This window comes from Pseudopipra pipra, chromosome 2 (assembly GCF_036250125.1).
Source record: "Pseudopipra pipra isolate bDixPip1 chromosome 2, bDixPip1.hap1, whole genome shotgun sequence".
Lineage (NCBI taxonomy): Eukaryota > Metazoa > Chordata > Aves > Passeriformes > Pipridae > Pseudopipra > Pseudopipra pipra.
In genome coordinates, this window is record NC_087550.1 from 119,338,923 (window position 1) to 119,365,978 (window position 27,056).

General features: G+C 54.6%; 2 protein-coding genes across 2 annotated transcripts in view; both read left to right on the plus strand.

Annotated features, from left to right (window-relative positions):
- The window catches only part of NUP98 (nucleoporin 98 and 96 precursor), a 209,302-nt gene that overhangs the window by 135,024 nt on the left and 47,222 nt on the right, over positions 1–27,056 (plus strand). The gene's annotated exons all lie outside the window — the stretch shown is intronic.
- On the plus strand, positions 897–3,901 carry LOC135410464 (folate receptor gamma-like). Its single transcript, XM_064647201.1, has 4 exons — positions 897–1,595; positions 2,225–2,413; positions 2,885–3,020; positions 3,234–3,901. Exons 1-4 carry the CDS (start codon positions 1,395–1,397, stop codon positions 3,593–3,595), a joined length of 888 nt encoding a protein of 295 aa, XP_064503271.1. The 5' UTR covers positions 897–1,394; the 3' UTR covers positions 3,596–3,901.

Genomic DNA, 27,056 nt, shown 5'->3' on the forward strand with positions numbered 1-27,056 from the left:
CCAGTAGAGGAAACACGGCTTGTTATGAAGGGCCGAGGCTGAGCAGAGACCTGGTTTTGGAACCAAACACCCAAGTGTCTCCCAGGGAAGAGGTTCTGCCTGGGAAAGAGGCCAGATGAGCTGGTGATAACAAAACAACAAAACATTGACCTCTGCAGAAACAAAGGCTGGCACGAGTGAAACCTCCCTAAACACAGGCAGAAGTTCCTCCCAAGAGCTGCCAGGAGCCTTCCTATTAAAGCTGCCCCCAGGAAGCTGCTGAGCTGAGTGTTTTTAAGGTGTTGCAGTAGGTTTAGAAGCTCTCGGGGCTGGTAAGGCTGATTTTTTTTTTTTTTTTTTGGAGGGAAGACTTGGTTTTACATATATGAGTGTAGTTATGACACAAGGTAGGTGATTCCTAGTTCTCAGATTTCTGTGTCTGCTTCCTCAGGTCTGTAACTGCTTCTTCTGGGGTTTTTTGTGCTATTTTAATGCTGTAACGGCTTTGTCTTGCTCCTGTGTTTTGCAGAATCCCTCTTAAAAGGCACTTGGTTTAGACCCTTGTGCTGTATTGATGAGGAATGGCAGGGAATTTGCTTGTTTGGGTCTTGTTGTTGGCTGTTTGGGTTTTTTGGTAAATTATGATAAAATTTGTCCCAGGCAGGCAGAGGCATCATCCCAAGGCATGATGGTGTGCAATGTCTCTTGTTGCTCAGGTCAGGCCAGGCTGGACAGGGCCGGGAGCAGCCTGGTGTAGTGGAAGGTGTCCCTGCCAGTGGCAGGGGGTGGAATGAACTGAGCTTTAAGGTCCCTTCCATCCCAAACCATTCTGGGATTCTGTGATTCAGGTCTCCCCTGGAGAGGGGACCCTCCCCTCAGGAGAAGGTCTCCAAAGTCCCAGACACAGATAAAACAAAAAAAAAAAGCTTTTCTGTCTTGACATATGCCTGAGGACAAGGCGAGGCTCCTGCAGCTCGTGGTCCAGCCGAGGTGTCTGTGCATTTACCTGCCCCCCTGAACACTCTCCAGGGATCCCTGACCTCCCCCTGCCTTGGTGCCGAAGGTTTGGGGTCTGGGAGCTCCCTCTGAAGCAGTGGGGTGGCAAAGGACCCCGGTCTGAGCGGGTCTCACCCGGGACCCCCGCTCCCCTCGGGGGTGTTGAGCACTCCCAGGGTGTTCTTCCCGACGCTGTCCCGCTGATAACGTGTCTGACCTTGCAGCCCTGCCCGGGGGGAGGCTGTGCTCGTGTCCTTGGTGCCGTGAGCCGCTGGCACAGCCCGGGAGTGCCCGGCCCCCGCAGCCCCTCCCGACTGTCCCTGTCCCCACAGCTCCACAGCCCCTCCCGAGCTGTCCCTGTCCCCTCAGCCCCTCCGGACTGTCCCTGTCCCTGTGCCCGTTCCCGGGCCGGCCGTGCCATGGCAGGGGGGCCGGTGGTGCCGATGCTGTCGGTGGTGCCGATGCTGTCGGTGCTGTCGGTGGTGCCGGCGGTGCCGGTGCTGTGGGTGCTGTTGGCAGCCGGGGCGGTGCTGCCGGCCAGGGACCCGCTGCTGAACATCTGCATGGACGCCAAGCACCACAAAAGCGAGCCCGGCCCCGAGGGGAAGCTGCACGACCAGGTATGAGCTGGGGGGGCTGTGTGGGGCTGTCCGGGCCCCCTGCACCCACCTCCCCAGGTACTGGGGACTGCTTCGGGCTCGGCTGCTCCTTGCCTGAGGGAGAAAGCCCACGCTGGGTATGAGACCCGTTTGTTTGCTGCCTTCTTCCAGCAGATGGCCAGGGCAGGGCAGTGGTGTGAGGAGCTGTCAGCTCAGTGTCCCCCCTCTTTGCCAGGACATCTCCCCTTCCCAAAGCTCGGGTACCCCAGAGCAGAGCCAGGGAAAGGATGGGAAGGGAAGACTCTCCTCTGCTCCCTCTTGGTGTTGGAGACTCTCCTTGCTCTGCCCCAGGCCCTTGGCAGAGATGGGGCTAAGAGCAAGTCAGGGTGCCAGAGAAGGGGTTTGCTCCTGTTCCTCAGGGTGGGACTAATTCCTGGTGAGGCTCTGACCTCCACCTCCTGCTCTTCCTCCAGGGCTTCAGCCCAGAGCTCCTCAGTCCAAAGTGCCCAAGGGTTTGCTGGAGGACAGAAAATCCTCTGGCTGCTGAAGACTCCTTGCTGGGGACCCTGCAGGGAACCAGCACCTGCAGCATCCTCTGCCCCCCTGGAACTCCTGCCCTCCCCAACAGCCTGTCCCTTGTTCTGTCACAGTGTTCTCCCTGGAAGGACAATGCCTGCTGCACAGCCAACACCAGTTCAGAGGCCCACAAGGACGAATCCAACCTGTACAACTTCAACTGGAACCACTGTGGAGTGATGCCACCCAAGTGCAAGCGCCACTTCATCCAGGACACGTGTTTGTACGAGTGTTCCCCCAACCTGGGGCCCTGGATCAACCAGGTAGGATCAGATCATGGAGTCATGGAACTGTTTGGGTTGAGAGGGACCTCAAAGCCCATCCAGTGCCACCCCTGCCACGGGCAGGGACACCTTCCACCAGCCCAGGTTGCTCCAAGCCCTGTCCAACCTGGCCTGGGACACTTCCAGGGATCCAGGGGCAGCCACAGCTTCTCTGGGCAACCTGAGCCAGGGCCTCCCCACTCTCACAGGGAAGAATTCCTTCCAAAAATCTAGGCTGTCCCAACCTTTCCTACTGGGTGGAAAGATTCCAAAGACTTTTCTGGCCACTGCTTAGGCCTGTCTGACTGATGGAAGAGCTTTTGTCAAGGCCCATCTCTGTAGGGGCTGAAACACTTCTGAGATCAGCTCTGGAGCCCAGTGGGAAGGGCTGGGGGGGATCTGGGATGGGGCAGATCCTGCCCTTGATTTTCAGGCCCCCTCCCCAGCGTGCTTGGTGCTGTCCCCTGGCAGGCTGACAGCAGCTGGCGTCGGGAGAGGATTCTGCACGTGCCCCTGTGCCAGGAGGACTGCGAGCAGTGGTGGGAGGACTGCAGGGACGCCGTCACCTGCAAGGAGAACTGGCACAAGGGCTGGAACTGGGCAACAGGTTGGTGGGCTGTGGGGAGCCTCTCCTCGCTCCCCCAGGCAGGTCACTGGCAGTGCCACTGCTGCCAGGACCCCAGATCACCCTCACATTCCAGGGCTGCCAACTAGGAGGTGTCCAAGCCAGCCCTGCCAGCCCCGGTGTGGCGAGGTGAAGGGCACCAGGGCTGTCCCAGTGCTCGTGCTGACCTCTCCTCCTGTGCTGCTCTGTCCCCAGGAAGGAACCGCTGTCCCTGGGGCTCCCTGTGCAGACCCTTCAGCGAGGTCTTCCCCCGGCCCAAGGAGCTGTGTGAGAAGGTCTGGTCCCACTCGTACAGATACACCACGGCGCGCCGGGGCAGCGGCCGCTGCATCCAGATGTGGTTTGACCCTGCCCAGGGGAACCCCAACGTGGCTGTGGCCAAGTACTACTCCTGGAAAAAGAGATCCTCCCCTGCTGGGCTGGAGGACGTGGCTCCTGACAGTGACCACGCTGTGTGTGCTCTGCCGTGGTCTGTCCTGGTCCTGCTGCCTCTGGCCCTCGTGCTGCTGCCTGAGGCAGCCAGGGGCTGGGGATCCCATGGATGGGGGGCCCTGTGACTCTTTCCTAAAGGGACATGGCCTGGACTGCTCTGAGGAGCTGGCACAGCTAACTGGGGTCTGTCTGTCCCAGCTGGTCACACACCCCAGTGAGTGCTCAGTGTGAGCAGCTTCCAGCTGACCAGGGCAGGGGTTTCCTTGCCATCCTGGGAAAGGCAAAGCAATCTCTGCCCTGATGTAGGAGCTCCTGCACATCTGTTCCCACCCCACGGCTGTGCTGGGCTGGCTGAGCTCTGGTGTCAGGTCCTTTGGGCTGTGGGGACTCCCTGAAGGGTGGGGTTGATAATAAAGTTGTGCTCTGGCCCAGCCTTGCTGTACTGATGTGAAATTCTGCTGAGGAGAGGGCAGTGCCCGGGGGGAGGAAGGGGTTGGGTCTGGGGGGTGGGGGGTGTGGGATCTGTAAATGTAGGAGCTTGTCCTGGAGGGGTAGGAAAGGTCATAAAATAACAAATGGTTTGGCTTGGAAGAGATGTCAAAGCCCATCCAGTGCCACCCCTGCCATGGGCAGGGACACCTTCCACCAGCCCAGGGTGCTCCAAGCCCCGTCCAACCTGGCCTGGGACACTTCCAGGGATCCAGGGGCAGCCACAGCTTCTCTGGGCAACCTGGGCCAGGGGCTCCCCATCCTCACAGGGAAGAACTCACCTATCCCTGCCTTCTGGCAGCGGGAAACCATTCCCCCTTGTCCCCAGTCCCTCTCCAGCTCTCCTGGAGCCCCTTTAGGCCCTGCAAGGGGCTCTCAGCTCTCCCTGGAGCCTTCTCTTCTCCAGGTGAGCCCCCCCAGCTCTCCCAGCCTGGCTCCAGAGCAGAGGGGCTCCAGCCCTGGGAGCAGCTCTGTGCTGCTGGGCTCATTTGGGGCTTTCCTTCCTCTGAAGCAGAAACAAACCTCCAGCAAAACCTCAGCAGCTTCTGAAAGGAAGGGGGGAATGGAGCAGAGTAGGAGGCTCTGCCTGAGTGGGGGACAACACCTTGAACACTCCCCTGCTTGCAAAGCTGTCAGTGGTGGATGGAAAGGAGAGTCACTGCTTTTGGGGTTGGGTAAAGCTGGACCAGCCTGATTCCTCAATCCCAAAATTCAACCAGCCTGAGGTGAAGGTGTGGCAGAGCTGGTGAAGTACCTGGGAGAGGAACCCACAGGTGATAGCACTGATAGCTCATGTAAAGCTGCTGAGCTGGCACAGCCCAGGGACACCTGACTGACAGCCCAGTGCTTTATCCTATAGAAGCCCAGACCCAGTTTTAATGGGAGGGTCTTCTGGCATCCCCTTTCTCAGAGTACCTTCCAAGGACACCCATCAAGGTCACCCCTCGAGGTTGAGCCAAAGAGATTTGCCCATGGTTGTTGGTCTGGGTGAGTGATATCAATCTCTGCTTAATAATTGGTTCCTTAACTTTATTATAGTTGCTCCAATATTGCTTAAAAATAGCTGTAGCTGCTATATTGTGTAGTAAATAATTCTGATTGAGATCTTTGAGTCTAATCATAATCCTGATAAATAATTTATTTATGTACATATATCTGGTTAGCCATCCTTAATCCTGTGAGACAAAGTTGTACAAAGGTACAAAGGTTCAATCACAATCCTTTGGACATGAACCACTGACCAAGTCTTGGGCTGGGGTTGGATGCAGCTGCACCCAGACTCCTCTCTGGGAAGGAGTTTAGGAAGCCAGGGGGTCCTAGGGAGGTTTTGGAGGGTCTGTGGGGGGTGCTGGGGGTCCCTCATGGCTCAGCAGGAGGGTCTCCCCAACCACCTTTGTCTGGAGCTCCCACCCTGCCCGTGGCAGTACCAGGGCAATGCCAGTCAGGCCAAGTCCAGGCTGCAGAGCTTTGTGGTACTTCAGATATTTTCAGGAGTTTTTAGATCAAAAGCAGATGTTTCCAGAAGCTCTTCTGGCTCACTGTTTTTATTTTTAAATGCTTCTCATGATGCAGCCTCTGTCACAGCCGGTCACTAATTCCTTGCACTTACATGAAACAGAGAAGCACTTTTTCCTTTCCCTCTCTAACTTTAATATGCTACATTTAATCTAATCTCTCTAAATTTAGTATGTTGTCTGCAAAAGCCGAAGGTATCCCAGGACTGAGCAGGGCTCAGGCTCAGAAATGTCTTCCAGCCCAGGTGGGGGGTGTGAGGTTTGCCCTGCCCCAGGCAGGGACAGGGAAAGGGAACACTTGGGGCTGATTCCTGGGACAGAAATGATGGATGGAGCAGGACAGCAGGGAGAGCTGGAAGTGGGCACTGCAAGCAGAGAGGCAGAACCTGGTAGGTGAGATGAAGAGAAACTGTTTGGTCCCAGCCCTGCCCCAAAAACCTTTCTCCCCACTGGGATCTCTGACACCTGCCCAGGACTGTGCAGGAATGTGGCATTTCCCGGGGTGTCCCTGGGGGTTGTTCCAAGGAGAGCAGCAGTGCCACCCAGCAGGACCCCCCCCTGCCAAAGACCTTCATTCTCTTGGGCTTTTATTTGCTCTTCTTTGTCTGGTTTTTGTAACTGAAAGCACTTGACTTCAGCAAGGTGGGCTTGGGAAAACTGAGCTGGAGATACCTCGTTGCCCCAGCTCTGGAAGTGTCCAAGGCCAGGTTGGATGGGGCTTGGAGCAACCTGGGCTGGTGGAAGGTGTCCCTGCCCATGGCACTGGATGTGCCACCCAAAACCATTCCAGGATTCTCTGATCACACAAAGGCAGTGCCTGGGAGGACACGTTTCAGGAAGTCGTTCAGTTTGTTACAGATGGAATCAAACCAGCAATTTTTGTTCCCAAACCCCACCCATGGAATGACTGACCAAGAAGAGCACTAGAAAGTATCAGCATAAATCCCCACCTTTGCAGTGATCCCTGGCACGAGAAGAAAACAGGAGTGATGATTTACAGAAAGAAGCAGCAAGAGCATGGAAAGCAAAAGAGTGAGGGATGGGAAGGCAGGAGGTGATTTGCATTCAGTGAGCACAGATTGATGTACGAGCTGCTTTGGTATTCAAATGCTGGGGAAGCACAGAGAGTGATGGATGGTGTGACCAGGAGTGGCAGGCTTTATTTTTTAGATATAAATTATTTTTCCTGGAGTTGTCTAACAAACATCAGCAGCCAAGTAAGAAATCAGAGGAAATAGGGAAAAAATACAAAGGTAATGAAACAGATGGTTTTAAATGAGCAGGGCAGGGTAAGAGCAGGGTGACAATTCCCCTGGGAGCACTTTGAGAGGGGCAGGAGCAGCCCCAGGGCTGCTGGCAGAGATCTTGGAGGATAAACAGAAGATAAATGGGAGTGAAAACCAGCGTGGAGGGAGGTAACCCCAGGGCCTGCCACAGGAGAGGTGGAGAAGGGCAGAGAACCAGCCAGATTAACATTCACTCCCTGAAAAACAGCGACACGGAGAAGGCCAGACTTTGTGGAGCACACATGGCAGCAGCAACCATGAATTTCTCAGGAACAAATTGTGCCAAGGAGCTGTAATTTCTGCTGCAGCTGGGGCGGCACGTCCGGCTGCCAGGGCAGGAGCAGGGGATGGCATGGGCCCTGCTGGGACTGCACTGGGACTGGGGCCCCACTGGGACTGCACTGGGACTGGGGCCCCACTGGGACTGCACTGGGACACGGGCCCTGCTGGGACTGCCCTGGGACTGACTGGGACTGCCCTGGGACTGACTGGGACTGCACTGGGACTGCACTGGGACTGCACTGGGACTGACTGGGACTGCCCTGGGACTGCCCTGGGACTGCCCTGGGACTGCTCTGGGACTGCTCTGGGACTGCTCTGGGACTGCACTGGGACTGCACTGGGACTGCACTGGGACTGACTGGGACTGCACTGGGACTGACTGGGACTGACTGGGACTGCCCTGGGACTGCCCTGGGACTGCCCTGGGACTGACTGGGACTGCCCTGGGACATGTCCCATGTCTCGCCTTCGGAACCGGGGAGTGGAGAATGGTCTCAACGAAACCACCCCAAAGTGAAGACAAAAGTGCCTGGAAAAGGACTGTCTCCAGACCACATTATTGGTTCTGCATCACCAAAGAAGAGGGGTGTGGTTGTGTTGCTGCCTTTGTCCCCTGGTTTCGTTAAGGAGCCTCTTGGGGCACAGCAGCATTGTTGGGTGTGAACGTTGCAGTGTCACAGCACTCTGGGGGTGTAGAGCTGATCTGCCCTGAAGGATCTGCCCTTTAATCACTGTATCCCACGTGGATGTCCCAGACTGACGTGATCTTTATTATTCTGCCTCACTATTCACAGTTTTTGTGTGACTCCAGTCTCCTCCCAGCGCTCAGATGGCACCAAACCCAGGTGGGGACACCTTCTGTGAGGTAACACAAAGACCTATTAGCAACAAAATAATTAAAGTTCCCCAGGAAATGCAGCACAAGGGCTCCTTTCAGGCACGAGGGGCTTTTGGAGAGGTACAGAGGTGCCAACCAGGAACATGAGATCAGATTTACTGAGCACTCTTCTGGGTTGGTTTGGGTGAGATGTTGTCCTTCAAGGGGGGCAGCTGGACCACGTGATCCCTCAGGGTCCCTTCTATTCCTACTTTTCATGTTTCCTTTGAAAATGTCACGTTAGATGTTTATTTTCCACCACTGCCCTGCACTCCTCATTTGTTCTGTATGTGTCTTGAGATTCCTCATCCACATCTAGGACAGCTTCTCCTCCTGGGGTGTTGATCTTCACTAACAGGGACACGGGGGCCTGAATCACAGAGTCCCAGAAGGGTTTGGGTTGGAAGGGACCTTAAAGATCATCTTGTTCCACCCCCTGCCCTGGGCAGGGACACCTTCCACAAGAAGGTTCCTCCACCTCCCTGGTGTAATTCCAGTGTTCATAAACACTTTGGCCCTGGGGGACACCCACCAACCCTCTTGCCTTTCCTGTATTTTCATCAGCAAATTGTGTGGGCTGGTTGGATTCCTCAGCTTTAAAAAAACCCAAAACAAAGATGGGGGATTTTGTTTGTTTTTCATGAACATCCTGGATTTAAGCCAGACTTTGCACCCTGTGAGTCTCATCCAGGCTGAGTCTGGGGACCTGACTGAGATGTTATTGCAGTAATATTGGGTGTTATTAGAGAGTCAGTGACATGAGGAAGGGAAGGGAGCTGGGAAGGGGCTGGAGCAGCAGGAGGGGCTGAGGGAGCTGGGGGGGCTCAGCCTGGAGAAAAGGAGGCTCAGGGGGGACCTTCTGGCTCTGCAACCCCCTGACAGGAGGGGGGAGCCGGGGGGGGTCGGGCTCTGCTGCCAGGGAACAAGGGACAGGAGGAGAGGGAACGGCCTCCAGCTGTGCCAGGGGAGGCTCAGGTTGGACAGGAGGAGGAATTTCCTGCTGGAAAGGGTGGTGAGGCCTTGGCAGGGGCTGCCCAGGGAGGTTTGGAGTGCCCAGCCCTGGAGGTGTCCCAGGAAGGCCTGGCCGTGGCACTCAGTGCTCTGGGCTGGGGGACAAGGTGGGGATGGGGCACAGGGGGGATCCATGGGCTGGGAGGGCTTTTCCAGCCCCAGGATCCTGGGATTACTGGCTGCACACAGATTTTCCCCTCAGAACACCCCATGCAGACCAGGTTTCCCCTCCTGAGCCCCCTGTGGGGCCACCAGGACCCCTAAAAGCACAAGGGATGAATCAGAGAGTGGTGGCAGGGAAGTGTCACCAGAGGCTGTTATTTACACATTTTATACAAAGAATGTTCTTCCACAAGACTTATCCCCCAGCTCCAGCCTTTGGGCTAATGAAAGGAATTATCTCTCGTCTGAAAAATAAAAACACAAAAGGCAGGGTCAGGTGTCTGAGAGAACCCCAATTTTCAGAAAAATGCACCATTAATTGTGATTGTTTGCTGGAGGGAAAAGTGGCCCAGCATTAAAATAATTCGCTTTTGCAAAAATTATCCAGAATCGTTTTCTAGCACTGAATCCATCGCTCCCCCCAGCAAAACCACATCCCTCTGACGAGTGAGGGTGAAATAATTACTGCTGTGGAAGCTCCTGTTCCCAGGGGTGAGTCACCTTGATCCCACAGCTCCCGGTGTCAGGGGCGCTGCGGAGGTCAGCGACAAATGGGGCCCCACAAGGGTTTAATTCCCAGAATTTGTGGTAATTATGGGATAAGTTGGATCATAAACACCCCCATCATACTGACCATTGGGCACCATACTTCACCTGGGGATGTGCTTGCACCCGGCAGGAGAGGCAAAAAGCCACAACCAGCAGTGAAAGTGGCCAGAAGAAGGATTTCTGGACCCAAAGAAATGCTTCAGAGAGCTCCCCCCTCCCTTAGCCACGGTCTGACTGTCCAACTGCTCTTCTGTTTTCTCCTCGGACCTGTTTGCTCCAGCTCTGCCTGTCTCCTGACAGACACAATCTCAGCAAGGGAACTGCTCCCCCCGGTTGTGCTGAACCAGCCCCAGCCCAGCTGCCAGGGCTGGTTACACCGAGCACTCGGGGTCTGAGCTGGCCCAAATCCCACTGTCCTGTGCAGAACAACTGGCACTTGTCACCCCAGGAGGAGAAACACACCCTGGGACAGCCCAGTCCAGTTTGGGTCACGGAGCAATACAGAGGGGATCCATTCCCACCCGGGAAAAGTGAAGGTCTTGATTTCCAAAATGGGAATGTGCTTAAAAACAAAAGCCTGGGAACAATGTTAATGTGTCTTGCTTTGAGATTTGTTGTTTTCCCTTGTACCAGGTGCAATCAGGGATTTTCCTGGAGCAAGCCAGGGCAAATGGAAGGTGTCCCTGCCCATGGCAGAGGGATGGACCTGGATCATAGAATCACAGAATATCCTGAGTTGCAAGGGACCCACAAAGATCATAGAGTCCAGCTCCTGGCCCTGCCCAGGACACCCCAACAATCCCACCATGTGCCCTGAGAGCGTTGTCCAAACACTCCCTGAGTTCTTGGTGCTGTGACTGCTGCCCTGGGAGCCTGTTCCTGTGCCAACCACCCTCTGGGGGAAGGACCCTTTCCTAACAGATGATCCTTGAGGTCCCTTCCAACCCAAACCCTCCTGTGATTTGGTGATTCTCAGGCACCACAGGTGGGTTTCTGTCACCTGCAGGTGACAGGGACCCCAGGGAGGCTCAGCACCTCCTCACACCCAGCCAGCCCTCAGCCCTCCCCTGTGCCCCTGATGCCCAGGGCAGCCTGGGGAAGCCAAGGGTAGGTCTGGGGGGCTGTGTGAGGGAGGGGATGTGAACACAGTCTCTCTGCTCTGTGTGAGGGGGGGACATGAACAGACCCGAGCTCCCTGCTCTGTGTGAGGGAGGGGATGTGAACAGACACAGTCTCCCTGCTCTGTGTGAGGGAGGGGATGTGAACAGACACGAGCTCCCCTCTCTGTGTGAGGGAGGGGATGTGAACAGACACGAGCTCCCTGCTCTGTGTGAGGGAGGGGATGTGAACAGACAGTCTCCCTGCTCTGTGTGAGGGAGGGGATGTGAACAGTCTCCCTGCTCTGTGTGAGGGAGGGGATGTGAACAGTCTCCCTGCTCTGTGTGAGGGAGGGGATGTGAACAGTCTCCCTGCTCTGTGTGAGGGAGGGGATGTGAACAGTCTCCCTGCTCTGTGCAGTGCCGTGGGTGTCACAGCAGGACCCCGGTGACAGGGGGCATGAGCCCTGCCAGGAGGGAGCTCTGCAGGGAGTGTCCAACACCAGGGGCACTGTCACTGTGCCCTGGCACCGTGTGGCTGTCCCAGCAGGGCTGGGGTGTGGGGCCAGCCCAGAGCCAGCCCAGAGCCAGCCCAGGCAGGGAGTGTCTCTGGGAGCTCTCAGAGCTCTGCCCCGGAGAGCTCCTGCTGTCAGGGCTGGTACCTGAGCTGTCACATTCCCTCTGGCTGTGCAGCTCTTGCTCTCAGGCAGAAAGACACATGAACCAAGGCTGAGATGGCTCGGGGGGATGATTTTGCATCTGGTTTCAGTCATAATGTTCACTCGTTCATCTGCACAAGGGATGAGATGTTTGTTCCCACTAAACCCAAACACTCCCCTCATTCCCAGCCCTGCCACCCCAAAGCCCAGCAGCTGCTGTAATTCCTCTCCATGTTTAGACCCAGGCTGTGGAGATTGGCCCAGCTGCTCCCTGACTCTTCTGCAGAGCTCAAAACCAGCCCACGGAGGGGGAAATTCCCTGGGGGAGTTTGTCTTTCCACCCACTTCCAGCCTGATGAGACAGTGCCAGGGTGGCAGTCAAAAAGCAGTTTGCTTCAGAGCCCATGTCAGCAGGTGCATGTTCTGCAGGGGTGATGTTTAACCACAGGAAGAAGTCAGAGGAAATATTAGGAATATCCCAAATTCTCCAGATTCAGGATTTTTAGAATTCAACCAACTAATGTTTGGGCAGATGCTTTAGAGAAAAACGAACTGCTGGTTCAATCCAGTGGATGTCAATGGACAGAGAGAGCATGTGGGGTAACAACCAGTCTAGAAAAGTTCCTGGCATGTCCTCAAAGTGGTTCCTGCCTGTTTCTCTGTATGACTGTGAACCTCTGGAGTGCCATTGGAAAACAGTATCAGAAGTGCCTTTGGATGGGGACCCAGGGATTATGTCTGAGGAGGGAATACTAAAGGAAATATTTCATGAATAACATGTTAAGGAGTAGCATTTAAAGCATTCTCAGTGGTTTCTCCCAGTTGTGAAGTGGTGGGTTTGTCCAGGTGAAGGTGCCCAAAGCAAAGGGTCGGAGTGGCTGCTCAGCAGAAGGTGCTGGGACCCAGGTGCTGTGACCCAGGTGCTGTGACCCAGGTGCTGTGACCCGGGTGCTGTGACCCGGGTGCTGGGTCAGCCGTGGGTTCAGGGTGGTGCTGGAAGTGCCACAGGACCCTCAGGTATCCTGAATCCTCACCTCCATCAGTCCTTTGTATCAGCCACAAAGGCCAGTCTGACCCTCTCCGAAGCTGAGCTGGAGTTTCCTGATGGTCCATCTATTAAGGCCTGAAGAGTTTTAGACTTTGCTGTTGTCTCCATTAACTACCAGGATTGTTTTTTGTCTCTCCCAGTTACTTTCTCTTCCCTTTAACCACAGAGTTCTTTATTTGACAGCCTCGATGAAGCAGACCCTTCCACGGGGACTAGGCAAGATCAGGAAGAGGCAACAAAAACAACCAACAAGCATAAAATGATTTCCATGCAGGGGAGATGTGGGTGAATCCGGACTCTCCAGCCTGGAAAAGGGGTCACTGGAGGATGGGGAAGGGCTCTGTGGAGTCCTGAGTGGCTGGAAGAGGACACTCAGGTGCAATAGCTCATGTTCTTTAATGCAAGAACTGAGCTGCATGAAATAAAATAACAGGTGGTAAATTTAAAGCCAATTCCAGGAGCCGTTTTTCCCTCAGCAGGATTAGGCTTTGGAACATTTTGTCAGAGCAAACTGCAAACAGCAAAAGTCTGCAGGGCCTTCCCCGAGTGGGGAGAGAAATCCACAGGAAAAACAAATGCATGGAGGAATATTCTCCCCAAAACAGTTCTCCTGGCTCAGGGAGCGCTGGAGCTTGGCAGAGAAATGAGCCTCCTGTGCCTGCCCCGTGCCTGTGCCTTTCCTGAGCACTGCCCCGGGCACAGCCCCAGCCAGGGGCACCCTCACAGCCCCCGAGCAGCACAGGGACCCCCGGGGGGTTCCTGAGCAGCACAGGGACCCCCGGGGGCTGTTCCCGAGCAGTACAGGGACCCCCGGGGACTGTTCCCCTCCTGAGCAGCACAGGGATCCCCGGGGACTGTTCCCGAGCAGCACAGGGACCCCCGGGGGCTGTTCCCCTCCTGGGCAGCATCACCTCCCATCCCACACACAGGACAGGGAGAGAAGCTGCCTGGAGGGGGGCGCAGCCCCATGGAGCATCCCTGAGGGTGTGAGGAGGCAGGACGAGGGGCAGCAGGAGCCCGTGGAGTCAGGAAGATGGGAGTGCTTTGCCATCATCCTCACCCAGCCACGGTGAAACAGCTTCTGAGCTGCTGCATCCTCCCTCCTGCCAGGGGGAAGTTCTGCCCCAGGAGCTGCTGGTCTGTGGTGACCCCAGTGCCAGAAGGTCCCCAGGCCTTGTAAAACATCATTTAAAATGCTGTTTGTAGATCTAACACCAAAGAGAGGGGTCAGTATGGACAATCTGATGTCCTTGCAGATGCTGCCCTGAGTTGTGCCGGGGTGCAGCTGCCTTCCAGTCACAGAAACATGGCAACGTTAAGGTTGGAAAAGATCCCTAACATAATCAAGTCCAACTGTTAACCAGCACCACCACCATGGTCACCACTTAACCATGTCCCCAAGGGCCACATCCACATGTTTTTGGAACACTTTCAGGGACAGTGACAGCTCTGCCCAGCCCAGGTTCAACTCCTGACCCGCAGCATCGAGGGCATCACCCCCCCCCAGCCACCCTCCCACCCCACAGCCAAAGGGGCTCAACAGCCCCACTGCCCACTGGTTTCAGTGGCTGTCTGTGGTCTCTGAGGCTCAGCTCCCTCAGCACAGCCCAGCCCCAGCCATGCAGAACAGGGCACGTTTCCAAAACAGCACAGCAGGGAGTTGCCCTGAGGGTTTGTCCCTCTGGAGCCCTTGCAGAGCCCCATCTCTGCTGAGGGGTTTGCTGATGGGACTCAGGGGCAAAGCATGGAAGGAGTGTCTGATCCCTTCTCTCTCTTCTAATTAATATGTTCATTCACAGGGGGTTTCATCCTCATTACAGGAGAGTCAGAAAATCTTAGGGTGGGGAGGATCACTGAGATGTGCTCTGACATCCCACATCACGTTTCTGGGGGAATTCTGGGACCCATTTACCCACCAAACCCATTCATGGGCTTCAGGCCCGGCCTGGGTCTCCACGGAACTTCTGTCCTTGGCTTCAGGGTCCCAAGAGACAAAGAATTTGTCATCTGTCCATTTTTATCTTCAGATTTGCAAACCATTGGGTCTCATTTCACCCCATTTCGGTGTGGTTGTGTCTGCAGTCACCAGCTCACGCTGGGCTTGGGGGTTGTGCTGAGGAGTCATCACAGCCACCACACCCTGGGGACGAGTTTTAGATCAATTCAGATTTTCTTTTACCCCTCCTATTGTCTGAACTCAGTAAGTCAGGTCTCTTTGTACCTTCTTTCTCTCTGCTGGTAAGATAAATTTGCATTATTTTTTTCGTATTTTTTTAAATCTTAATTTTATTTTTAATTTTTTGCATTTTTTTCCAGACTTTATTCAATCTTTATCTATTGGATGAACAGTTACAAGATCTTTGGGCCAGACCTTTCACACTTACTGTAAAAAAAAAAAAAGAAATAATCATCCTCAGTACCATAATCCACCTTCCCAGGACCAAACCTGGATCAGGGGCTTGGAAGAGTTCAACTCGCTGCAGGATGGACACATGAGATTTAATCACTATTTAACAATGATTTACTACTTGAAATCAGAGTATTTTTAAAAACAAACAAACAAAAAACCAAAAAAACCACATGGAAACAGAAACAGAAAGAAACCAAAACAAAACCCAAACTAAAACAAAACAAACTGAAACAAAAAAACCCCAACATTGCTATGGGGAACTTCTAAATATTGAGGCAGCTGATAAATTTCAAAACTCCTTGACATGTCTGTCTGAATTTGGCTCTTGTTCATGGATATTTTATCCCAGAAACACCAATGAGAAGGGTAAAATAACCAGTGTCGTGTTCATTAACCACTGCTGTGAGCCTGGGCAATTTAAGAACAGTGGTAATAATAAAATATATCATATGTGCCCATGAGCTCTCTGGTTTGGGGCAGCACAGGGATTTTCTGAGTGGTGAGAAGGTTGGACTGGGCAGTTCCTAGTCAGGACTGTCAGGGATAGAATTTTGAAATGAAAACCAAGTTTTTATAGTTGAACCTGTAATGTCCTTGCAAGCAAAGATCTTCCAGCCTGAAGAAGGAGTTCTGGGGGTACCCAGTTTTTATATTTCCAAGGACTGAGTCCCCACCCCCATGAGGAAGAATTATTCCTTTATTCTCCAACCAAATTTTCCCATACTGCAGCTTTTCCACCCACCCTCTTGTCTTTTCACCTCAGATGGGTCTGACTCCCCTGTTTTTTCTGCCTTAGGTTTCAGACATGGAAAGACTTCCTTAGAAACTGCCTTTGCTTTCTTCTCCTCTGCTCAGAAGCCCCAGTTGCACACCCACCCAGTGGTCCCACCTGGACTGCTGCAGTTTGTCATCACGTGCATGGAAGGGCCCCCAGCTGGACAAAGCCCTCCAGATGTGGTGGACAAAGCCTTCCAGGTGTGGTGGACAAAGCCCTCCAGGTGTGGTGGACAAAGCCCTCCAGATGTGGTGGACAAAGCCCTCCAGGTGTGGTGGACAAAGCCCTCCAGGTGTGGTGGACAAAGCCCTCCAGATGTGGTGGACAAAGCCCTCCAGGTGTGGTGGACAAAGCCCTCCAGGTGTGGTGGACAAAGCCTTCCAGGTGTGGTGGACAAAGCCTTCCAGGTGTGGTGGACAAAGCCTTCCAGGTGTGGTCACTGATAAAGGGTAGAACCTCCTCCCTCGGGCTGGGGGAGGTTCCCAGGGTGTCCCACAGTCCAGGGACACACCTGCTGCCCTTCCTGAGGAGCTGCAGCCCAGCCAGTGCCAGGGGCTGTTCTGCCCCACATGCAGGAATCTGTGGGGAGCTGGAGCAGCTCCAAACCCTGCAGGGCTCAGTGTCCCCAGGCTGGGAGAGGCTGGGGCTGCCCGTGGCTCCAGCAGCTCCTCTGGAAGGGGCACGTTGCTCCAGGCATCCCTCAGACACACAGATCCTTAGTCACAGTGACTCACACGAGACAGAGACACAGATGAGCAAATCCAAAGTCTGGGAGAAATGGTTCATTAGCATAAGGTCATTTTTTATTGCTCTCATGAGAAGGGGGCTCATAAAAAAGAGGGAGAATGACTTTTTACATGGGCAGAGAGTGCCAGGACAAGGGACAGTGGTTTTAAACTGAGAGAGGAGAGATTTAGATGGGATATTGGGAAGGAATTCTTCCCTGGGAGGGTGGGGAGGCCCTGGCCCAGGTTGCCCAGAGAAGCTGTGGCTGCCCCTGGATCCCTGGAAGTGTCCCAGGCCAGGTTGGATGGGGCTTGGAGCAACCTGGGCTGGTGGGAGGTGTCCCTGCCCATGGCAGGGGTGGCACTGGATGGGCTTTGAGGTCTCTTTCAACCCAAACTGGTCTGGGATTCTGTGTTGTCTCAAAGAAATGCAGCAGGGTTTATTTCAGTGTGTTCATTCTCTAATTGCACCTGGCCTGGGGGTGTTCAATAAGCTCCATGGCCCAGCTGCCAGGGCAATGAAAGGCTTGGTCCCTGAAGTCCATCAAAGACCTCTGAAAACCCCTGTCTAAAACGTGAAAGCAACAACTGTTGTTGGTGAGCTTCAGGCACAAAGGGGAAACCTCTCCAGTTCTTGCTTCCAGCTCAGCTAAGTTGGTGTTGAAATGCTTCCCTTGTGCCTCTCAGTTAGACTGAGACATCATAGAACCACAAAATCATAGAATTACAGAGGGTGGAAAAGCCCTTTGAGCTCATCAAGTCCAACTGCTCCCCCAGCATGGCCAAGGCCACCACTGACCCTGTCCCCAAGTGCCACGTCCACAGGGCTGTTAAACCCCCCCAGGGATGTGACTCCACATCCCTGGGCAGCTGTGCCAGGGCTGGACAGCCCTTTCAGCAATGAAATTCTGCCTGTCACCCAGCCTACACCTGGCACAACTTGGGGCTGTTTTCCCTCCTCCTTGTTCCCTGGGAGGAGACCCCAACACCTTGGGCAGCCTGTCCCTGTCCCCTGCCCCCGTGTGCCCTGCGAGACGAGCTGAGCCCAGGCAGGAGCTCCCAGGGCAAGCTCTGATCTCCACAGGCTGATGCCAACCTGGCTGTGCTTAGACCTGGCCTGGAGCTGGGAGTGGGATGTGCACACACTGCACCACACAAGCAAACTGAAGCACAGCTGCAGCTTGGCAGCTACTAAAGAAAACAATTCTGGCCCATGCAGAGATAGGGCATCATTTGTCCTCGTGCTGGCTCAGGACCCGGCCCCACTGAGCAGGATTTACCTTCCCACTCACAGCTCTGCACTGCTGAGGGACCAGGACTGGCACCCCTGGAGGTGTCCATGGCCACAGCAAGGCTCAGGTTTGATTTCCCTGCAGTTTTGGTCTCTGCTGATCCAAGCTGGGATGGAAGGGGATTTGCATGACTTTGCTGCAGCAGCACTGCTGAGCCAGGGACTCCAGGGATGTTCTGTAACACTCCTCTGTAGGTCCAGGCTCGGTGGGATCCCACTGAGGGGACCCTCCAGCCCCCCCCTGTATTTCCCTCACTTGGAGAACAGGGATCATCCCTGGAGTGTTTCTGTGGAGCTGTTTGGCCAGTGTGTGTGCTGGCACTGAGATCACCACGGCTCCACCAGCTGTGTTTAAAGGGTTTATTGATCTGCAGGGGCTTGCTCATTCAGCTCTCCAGACACCCCAGAAAATCACTCCTTTATTCTTCTCCAAAGGATCAATGCTCAGGACAGGACACACGTCCCTAAAACAGACCTACAGCAAAACAGCAGCCCAGGTTTGACACACACCCACAAAGGTTTATGGGTTTATAGGCAGGTGGCAGAGTTTCAGCATAAATTAAACCCAAATGAGGAGTTTATAGAATCAGAGAATGGTTGATGTTGGAAGAGAACTTAAAGATTATCTCTGACCTAATGCAACTCAAACACTGGGAACCAAAGCCAAGCTTAGATTCGTTTCTTACCTCCAAACTCTGTGGAATCGGTGATTCCTGGCAAAAGGAAACACCTCAGCTCTGTTTTACAGGGAACCAGTGACAGCACTGGGTCCAGCACTGCAAATGTGCCATTTTATGAGTGTTGCAACACCAGTTTCCTCCTCCCTTGCAGCTTTTGTGACCCTAATGGAGCATCCACCTAGAAATTCTGTGGGGTCAAGAGCCAGTCGAAACCTGGCATGGTTTGGAACTGAAATAGGTTTGGGATTTTTTTTAATCTGGGGTATGTAGCAAGACAAGGAATCTCTTTCTGCATTCCTGCTTTGAATACCAGCACCTTCCTCATTGTCATTGCACCATTTTGGTCCCCATGTTCCCCACCAGGGACACAGTGGCACCATCGATTCCTCTGCCTTTGACCCCATTATTTTTTGGGGTGAAAACGAGGCACATCAGGAACTGTGGTCCCCACACTGAGTCAGAGAGGCTGAACGTGCTGAGGGTTCTGACTGCAACTGAGAGCCTAGAAAATGAGATTTTTACCATAAAAAAACTTCATCTAATTTAGATTCTAAAGTGAGGTTCGATGTACCTTGGGCAAATCACCAAACCCACCTTTGCTGCTCAGAATGAGAATAAACACCACTCAAAATGGGAATGAGCACCACTTCTGTCCCTCTGCCTTCATAAACTGCCAGGTCTGTAGAGCCTGCACAGCCCCTGGCTCTCCTGTTGGGTGGCTGGGCAGTGATGGATTTCCACTGGAGCATTAAGCCTCTGCCATTAAACGAGCGATAAAGTGGCGACGAATAAAACACAGTTGCTGTAGAGAAAACTATGAATTATACATGTGGCTGCCACTGGCTGGAGGCCTTGGAGGGCAGCACCAGCTTCTGCTCCCTCACAGCCACCTTCAAACAGGCAACAGTTTTCACTGGCTATTTCTTCACTAAATAGCAATCCCGTGTGGTACCTCTGAGCAACAAGAAATGAAGTCAAACTACTGAATGTTCCACCTCAGAATGGCATTAAATATTTTTTTGCTATTTGTGGAGAGAGTAACTCCAAACAAAAGGGTATTTTAGCAACAAAATGTGCTCAGTTGCACGGCTCAGTGCACCAGGCTGCTCTGAGGCACTCGGCAGCCCCTGCCCAGCTCTGCAGTTCCAAAGGGATGCCCAAGAGATTTTTAAGCTCCAGGAAAGCAGCAGGAGCATTTTTAGGATTTGATAACAACAATTTGTTTCAATGCCATTCTATGATTCTTCTGGGAATGATTTTTCACCAACGTGTTTAATCAAAGTAAGGTCAATTAAGGAATAAAGAGACCTCATGAATGCTGGAGTGCAACACTTGCTTTGTGTTGTTTCTTTTTGGAGATTTTCCAATACTATGAATTTTAATAAAGAATAATTCCCTAAAATGAATTCCATTATACACCTGTGATTCAGAAGAACACATTCATTATATGTCTTTCCACCTGACTCCAGAGAACACAACTGAGAGGGAGATTTATTCTCACGCCACAGTGAATTCCACCTGCCTCCTCCTCATAAGGGATTTACATGGGGAACTCCAGCTGAATAGGAGGGAAAATTTCTTTGTTGTGCAGGTGACCAAGTACTGGAAGCAGCTGCCCATGGAGGGTGTGGAATCTCCTTCCCTGGAGATGTTCCCAACCCTTCCTGAGTGTGATCCCAGGTAACCTGCTCTGGGTCAGCCTGCTTGAGCGGAGAGTTGGATGAGATGATTTCCAGAGGTTCCTTCCCACACCAACCACCCTGTGAGTCTGGGATTCTGGGGTTTCCCCCAGGGGACATACCTGGGGGAGGTTCCCATTTCTTTGGTCGCTGTCCTCCCATTTCCAGAGATCCTGATTTTTGCCTTTATCTTTAATTTTCCACAAACTCATGGACAGCGGTGTGGGGGTGTCGGGTGCTCTGTGTTTGACTGGGATGGCAGAAGACTTGGGAATGTTGCCTGAAAGAGGAGACTCTGGGGTGGGGAGCTTGGAGTGCCATCAAGGTGTCCATCACCTTCACTCCTGTTCTCCCAGGAAGTGGCTCTTGGGGCAGATGAACACCTTCACACCCTTCTCCCTGCTCCTCTGTGCCCTCCCTCCGCACACGAGGGGTTCAGAGCGGTGGGAGCAGCACGTGCAGGTTGGCCAGTGTTTGCAGGGACGCACAGGATGTTCTCAGACATCAGGAATGGGGACTTCTAAGGCTCCTGGACTCACACTTAGAGTAGACAACAAAATCAGCTCCAAGTCTGAAGGTGGCTGCAAGTTCCTTCCTTATCTCCAAAGTCTCTCCCTCCCCTTTGGGCTCTGGGACCCAGTTCAATTTGCTTTTCAGTTCTTTTTCTGAGCAGAAATAAAATTTAACCAGGCACTTGGAAAGACCTTTGTGTCAGGGGAAAACCTGAGTGAGGTGGAATTCCCCCTCCAGCCAAAGGAAGGATGTGCTGCTGCCCTGGAGAGGCCTGAAGAGCCCCAGAGGCTGGATCAGAGCCACACTCACAGAAGTTGAAAAGAGATGCAAATGTTTTCAGCAACTTCTGCATTAGCAATCAGGTCTTACATATCAAAACTCAAACCAGGAATTATCCATAATGCAACCAAGAGGAGAAAGTGGTGCAAGTGCTGAAAAACAAAATTGTGAGGTTCCTGCACACCAAAAAAATTGACTCTGTGTGTTAGAAAGTAACTGTCCCTTCAACAACAAATTGGATTCCCTGTTCACATTCAATTCCATGTCTACAACATCCTGAACCATGAAAGTCCAAGGAGCCCGATCCAGGGAAACACAACATGACAGTGGACTGTCTTTGAAAATAAAACTCATCAAAATAATAACTGATTCTATAATAATAATGAGAATATGGAAAATTATTGTATAACAATAATTACTATTCTTTAATAATGACAACCAATCCTGTAAATTATTTAAAACAGTTCAGTGTAAATATTGCATGAAACAAGAATAGATGTGATGTGTTAACAGACAAAATATTACCAGTGCTGGTAGCTGACAGCTGTGCTGCCATGCCAACAGCTCTGCCTCTCCAGCAACATGGGAATGCAAAACTGCAAAGAAACAGGGATCCAGTGGGAATCTCAGTGCACCGGGAGCTCTGCACCAAAGGATTCTCCTCAGCATCAGACCCCTTCTCCATGATCTGTCAGACCCCCTCCTCCATCATCCATCCTCACTATGAACGTCTGTTATTACGGTTTTTAACGCAGCTCTAAGGATGCAGATCCCACAGCTTCCCTGAGCAGCCCCCTGGATTCTTCTTCCCTGAACTCTTTTAATTTCAATTTAAACTAAAAGCAATTACCTAAAAAAACCACCCCCGTCCCTCCCGAGCTGCCCTGGTATGCCGGGAAGCTCTGCAGAGCTGGGGGATCACTGCGGAAGGGGTTTGGTGCTGCAGAGGGAGGGAGAGAGGCTGGAGCCCCCCCGCTGCATCCCTGGGGCAGCCTCCCCCCACCCCCAGACCACCGGCCTTCAGGAGGGAGGTCAGGGGAGCAAAACCAGGCTGGGGGAGAGAGGATTCCCGGGTTATTCCCAGTGATTCCCCTCTCAAGAGAAGGAAAACCGCAGCCCCGTTTCCCTTGCATGGAGGACAGCGGGGGATGCTGGGGCTGAGCCGGGCGGGAGATCCACGCCGGCATCGCCCCCCGAGCATCTCCCTGGGCGTGCGGGGCCACTCCCGCCTGCTCCTGCTGCTCGGTCACCCCCAGCCCGCATCCCCAGCTCTCAGGACACCCCCAGCCCGCACCCCCAGCTCTCGGGGACACCCCCAGCCCGCACCCCCAGCTCTCAGGACACCCCCAGCCCGCACCCCCAGCTCTCAGGACATCCCCAGCCCGCACCCCCAGCTCTCGGGGACACCCCCAGCCCGCACCCCCAGCTCTCGGGGACACCCCCAGCCCGCACCCCCAGCTCTCAGGACACCCCCAGCCTCCATCCCCAGCTCTCAGAACACCCCCAGCCCGCACCCCAGCTCTCAGGACACCCCCAGCCCCCACCCCCAGCTCTCAGAACATCCCCAGCCCCCACCCCCAGCTCTCAGGACACCCCCAGTCCGCACCCCCAGCTCTCAGGACACCCCCAGCCCCCACCCCCAGCTCTCAGGACATCCCCAGCCCCCACCCCCAGCTCTCAGGACACCCCCAGTCCGCACCCCCAGCTCTCAGGACACCCCCAGCCCGCACCCCCAGCTCTCAGGACACCCCCAGCCCCAGCTCTCAGGACACCCCCAACCCCAGCTCTCTGGACACCCCCAGCCCGCACCCCCAGCTCTCAGGACACCCCCAGCCCCAGCTCTCAGGACACCCCCAGCCCCCGTCCCCAGCTCTCAGGACACCCCCAGCCCCAGCTCTCAGGACACCCCCAGCCCCCGTCCCCAGCTCTCGGGGACACCTCGTCCCCGTCGGAGCGCGGCGGATCTCAGTCGATGTCTCCGCTCAGGAGGGAAGGCTTTTCCCCGGTTTGTTGTTAACAGGGATTTGACAGCTCTGCGCCAGCCTCTCAGCGCCCCAGAGATCCCTGGGGCCCCAAATCCACCGCACAAACAGCGGCTCCCGACCCGGGGAGGGTTCCCGACCTGGGGAGGGTTCCCGGCTGCGCTGGGGCGGTGGGAGCGCTCGTACCCGCTCGGGACCCCCGAGGGCGGGGAGGCTCCGTGCCCTGCTCGGCAGCTCCCGCTGCCCGGGGGTGCCCTCCCAGACCCCAGGGAGGAGCTGAGCCCTGCGGTGCCCTCCCAGACCCCAGGGAGGAGCTGAGCCCGGGGGTGCCCTCCCAGTCCCCAGGGAGGAGCTGAGCCCTGCGGTGCCCTCCCAGACCCCAGGGAGGAGCTGAGCCCGGGGGTGCCCTCCCAGTCCCCAGGGAGGAGCTGAGCCCTGCGGTGCCCTCCCAGACCCCAGGGAGGAGCTGAGCCCTGCGGTGCCCCTCACTCCCCGGCCCCACACGCAGGAGGTGCCGCTCGCTGCACTCCCGGGTCCCGACGGCGGCTCCGTGAGACCCAGCAGGGCACAGCGACGGCCCCGCCGCCCCTCCCGTCCTGGGGGCTCAGCCAAACTTGGGAAAACAGGTGGAGGAGTTCGCCAAGCCAGTGTGACACGGACAGGGGCGAGCGGCAGGGCGAGCACGGGAGGAGATCACTGCTGCAAATAGCTGAGCACACCCGCAGAAACAGCAATCCCTGACCGGAATAATTATTGTTATGCAGATCGCTCTTGGTGATTGATTCCCTAAAAGGAATTTGGAAGAGTTCCCCCACAGCAATGAGAGAGGAATCTGAGGGCTAGGCTCCTCTAAGGGATGGGAGGAAGAGTTTGGGGCTCTGGAGCCCTCCTTGGAAGTGGAGTGCCAGGGTGGCATCGCTGCCCATGGCAGGGGGTGGAACTAAATGATCTTTAAAGTCCCTTCCAAACCCTTCCAAGCTATGATTCTACGAATGACTGGGCCCCCCCCCCGGGGCAGTGGGTGCCCACCCCTCCCTCCAGCCCCAGGGATCTCACCGTGGTTAATGCTGGAACACATCCACCTGCAGGAAGTTTCCTGCTGGACCATTCCAGCACTGATGAACTCCAGGCAGCAGCAGCAGGGGAGTCACTCCAGCACCTGGAGAAACACAGGAAGGTTTTGACCATAATAAAAATAATAATTCCACAAGAGCAATGTGAAGCACAGCATCAAACACCCCTGAGCCCCCGAGGCAAGAGTGCCACCATGCTACTGCTTGGGTAGGGTTGCAGGTATTGCAGGAGTCATGGAAACATGGAATGGGTTGTTTGAGAGGACCCGAAAGCTCATCCCATTCCACCCCCTGCCACGGGCAGGGACACCTTCCACCAGCCCAGGGTGCTCCAAGCCCCATCCAACCTGGCCTTGGACACTCCCAGGGATCCAGGGGCAGCCACAGCTTCTCTGGGCAACCTGGGCCAGGGGCTCCCCACCCTCCCAGGGAAGGATTCCTCCTGACATCTGTTGGTTTAAAATCATTGCCCTGTGTCCTGTCCCTCTCTGCCCATGTACAAAGTCACTCTCCACTTGGATTGCTAATCCAAATAAATCCCAAATCCAAGGTGAGGCCTGGCTGTGTCATGCTTTGGGCTGGCACAGGTGTCCCAGAGAGCTGCAGGATTGCTGCTGCTGTGGAATCACTGCTCCAGGCCCTGGAAAAGCTCAGCTGGTGCTCTCCAGGGGGATGCTGGGCAGATGATATCTGCTGTCCTGGCCAGGCTGGGAACACGTGCCTGGAACTATCCAACACTGCTGCCTCTGCCAGGGAAGGGGCTGGTGCCAGAGAACATGGGTGGGCACCAGAGCTCAGCCATTGTGAGAAGGAACACATGGAAAGGTCCAGCCTTCAGCTCGAAGGTTGGTTCCCAGCCAACCTCATCCCTGGGGCCCAGGGAGAAGCATGACATGGGAATCACGAGCTCAGGGAACTCCAGGACCATTTCCACTTGAGACAACCAGCACACCCACCTGTTTGCAGGCTGCCATGGCCAACCCCACTGCAGAGCCCCCAGGGACCTTCCCTCTCCACTCCAGACCCTGCTCCCCTCGTTCTCTGAACACCCCTGTCCTGGCTTTGCTTTGGGGATGTCAAACACCCCCAATCTTCACATCCCAGCCAGCCTTTGGGGCGTTCTGGGGTTCTGCTGCCAGCCCTGCACCCCCACACCTGGGCTCCCCCCTCTCCTCTCACGGGCTCCCAGCAGTGGTGGGTTTTGGCAGCATCCACACTGAGTTCCCTGTTCCCAGAGCAGACACACTCCAGCACCACCAGCAGAACAAATCTTCACCCAGCCGAGAAAAACTGGGTTTGTTTCGAAACAGAGCCCAAAGGAGGCAAACGTGTCTCAGCACCCCATGGTTCGTTTCTTGGTTGTGTGGTGCCTGGAAAGAAGCTTTCACAGTGCCCAGGTCGCTGCTCAGTTTCTTCACCTGCAAATCCAAAGAGCAGTGCTCGTGGGGGCGCTGGAAAAGCCCAGGTGCAGAGCAGAGCAGCTTTGTTTGTTCAGCCTGCACTCGCAGCTTTCGGGGTATTTGATGTCCACGTCAATTTTCTGAATTACAAAAGTTTTCTGTTCATCAGAACTCCCCCGGTCCATTCACAGAGAGCCCTGCTCCTGCCTGGGGGTCGTGCCCAGGGCAGCTCCCGAGGGATGAGCTGTGCTGTCTGTTCCCAGACTCTGTGCCAGGAGCAGGCAATTCCAAAGCCCAGGGGGTGTTTGCAGTCCCAAAGAGCTGCTCTGCTCTGCAGTTGTCTGCTTGGACAAAATCTGCTGCCACGTGCACCTGGGACATGGCACCAGTGCCAGGTTGCTCCCTGTCCCCACGGTTCATCCCTCATCCCCTCACTGCCACCCACAGCCCCTCTGCCCACTGGGGACAGCAGTGGCAGTGCCCCCCACCCTCCTGTCTGCTGGCTGTGGCTCTGCTCCTGCTCACTGAGATGGGATAGCACAGGGGGGAATGGTTTTGAACTGAGGGCAGGGTTAGATGGGAGACTGGGGAGGAATTCCTGGCTGGGAGGGTGGGAAGGCACTGGCACAGGTTGCCCAGAGAAGCTGTGGCTGCCCCATCCATGGGAATGTCCAAGGTTAGACAGGACATGGAGCAACCTGGGATAATGGAAGGTGCCCCTGCCTGTGGCAGAGGCTAGAACTGGATGATCTTTAAGGCCCCTACCAACCCAAACCACTCCATGGCTCCATGATTCCGTAATACAGGGAAGAATTTCTCACTGAGAAAGCAAATGAGTTGCTTCCCACCGGCTCACGTTGGCCCTGGTGCTGTCCCCTGGCACCTGGCACAGCCACATGTCAACAAATGTCAACCTTCTAAAGCTAAAATAATTCCTTTTTAACCAGTATATCTCAAAATCCACATAGAATCCTTCTGAGGGGACTTTCCACAGTGTGCTTGGCATTGATTTTCTATTTGTTCATGGAAGAGCCGTGGCTGGAGATGCTCATAGGAAGGTGTGTGGAAAACAGTCATGAATTCTGCTTCTGGGTGGCCTTGGAAAACTCTGGAGTCCCTTCAGACTCTACCCAGAGCTTTGGCTCTGTGTAGATTTGCCCATCAGAAACTCCTCACTGCTGTCCACGTGCTCCTCCACTCCACTCTGGGAACTTCAAACTGTGCAAACGAGTGTTGTACCCATAAAACTTCACTGCTGGGGTTCACCTGCAGGTCACAGAGCCCTGCGTGGAAAGGGAGGGCCTTTAAGGGTAAAACAGCTCAGAACTGACACTGAAGGACAGCCCAGCAGGGCTCAGGCAGCCCAGGAGGATTGTAGAGACCCTGGTGACTTGGACTGTGATGTTCCTTGGGCTGTGGTGGTCCCTGTGGGTCACTTCCAGCTCAGGAAATTCTGTGATTCTGAGATCTATCCTTGCTGGGAAGAGCCCATCCAAAGGGGATGGACAGGAACAGCTCAGGAATACCAGGAACTGTCACACTGCAAACATGCACAGAAGCAGGAGCTGGGGGGCAAACCAGGAGTGAGGACAGGAGAGCTGCTTGGTCCTCCAAAGATGTCACTGAGAAAACAACTTTGTACCCAAAAACTTCCCCTCTCCACAGGGCCATGGAGATATGGGCACAGTCACTGCTGGGAAATCTGCTGCTGCTCTCACGTGCCTCTCACAGCAGTTAATTATTCTCATTATTCAAAATAAGGCTTTTATTTCTAATCAGAATATGTCTGGCTTAGTTTTCCATTC

Excerpts from the sequence above, each read along its gene's own strand:
- LOC135410464 (XM_064647201.1), top strand. The coding sequence starts at position 1,395 with ATGGCAGGGGGGCCGGTGGTGCCGATGCTGTCGGTGGTGCCGATGCTG. Across the intron at positions 2,414-2,884 it reads TGGGGCCCTGGATCAACCAG|GCTGACAGCAGCTGGCGTCG; the intron begins GTAGGATCAGAT and ends GTCCCCTGGCAG. Across the intron at positions 3,021-3,233 it reads GGGCTGGAACTGGGCAACAG|GAAGGAACCGCTGTCCCTGG; the intron begins GTTGGTGGGCTG and ends CTCTGTCCCCAG.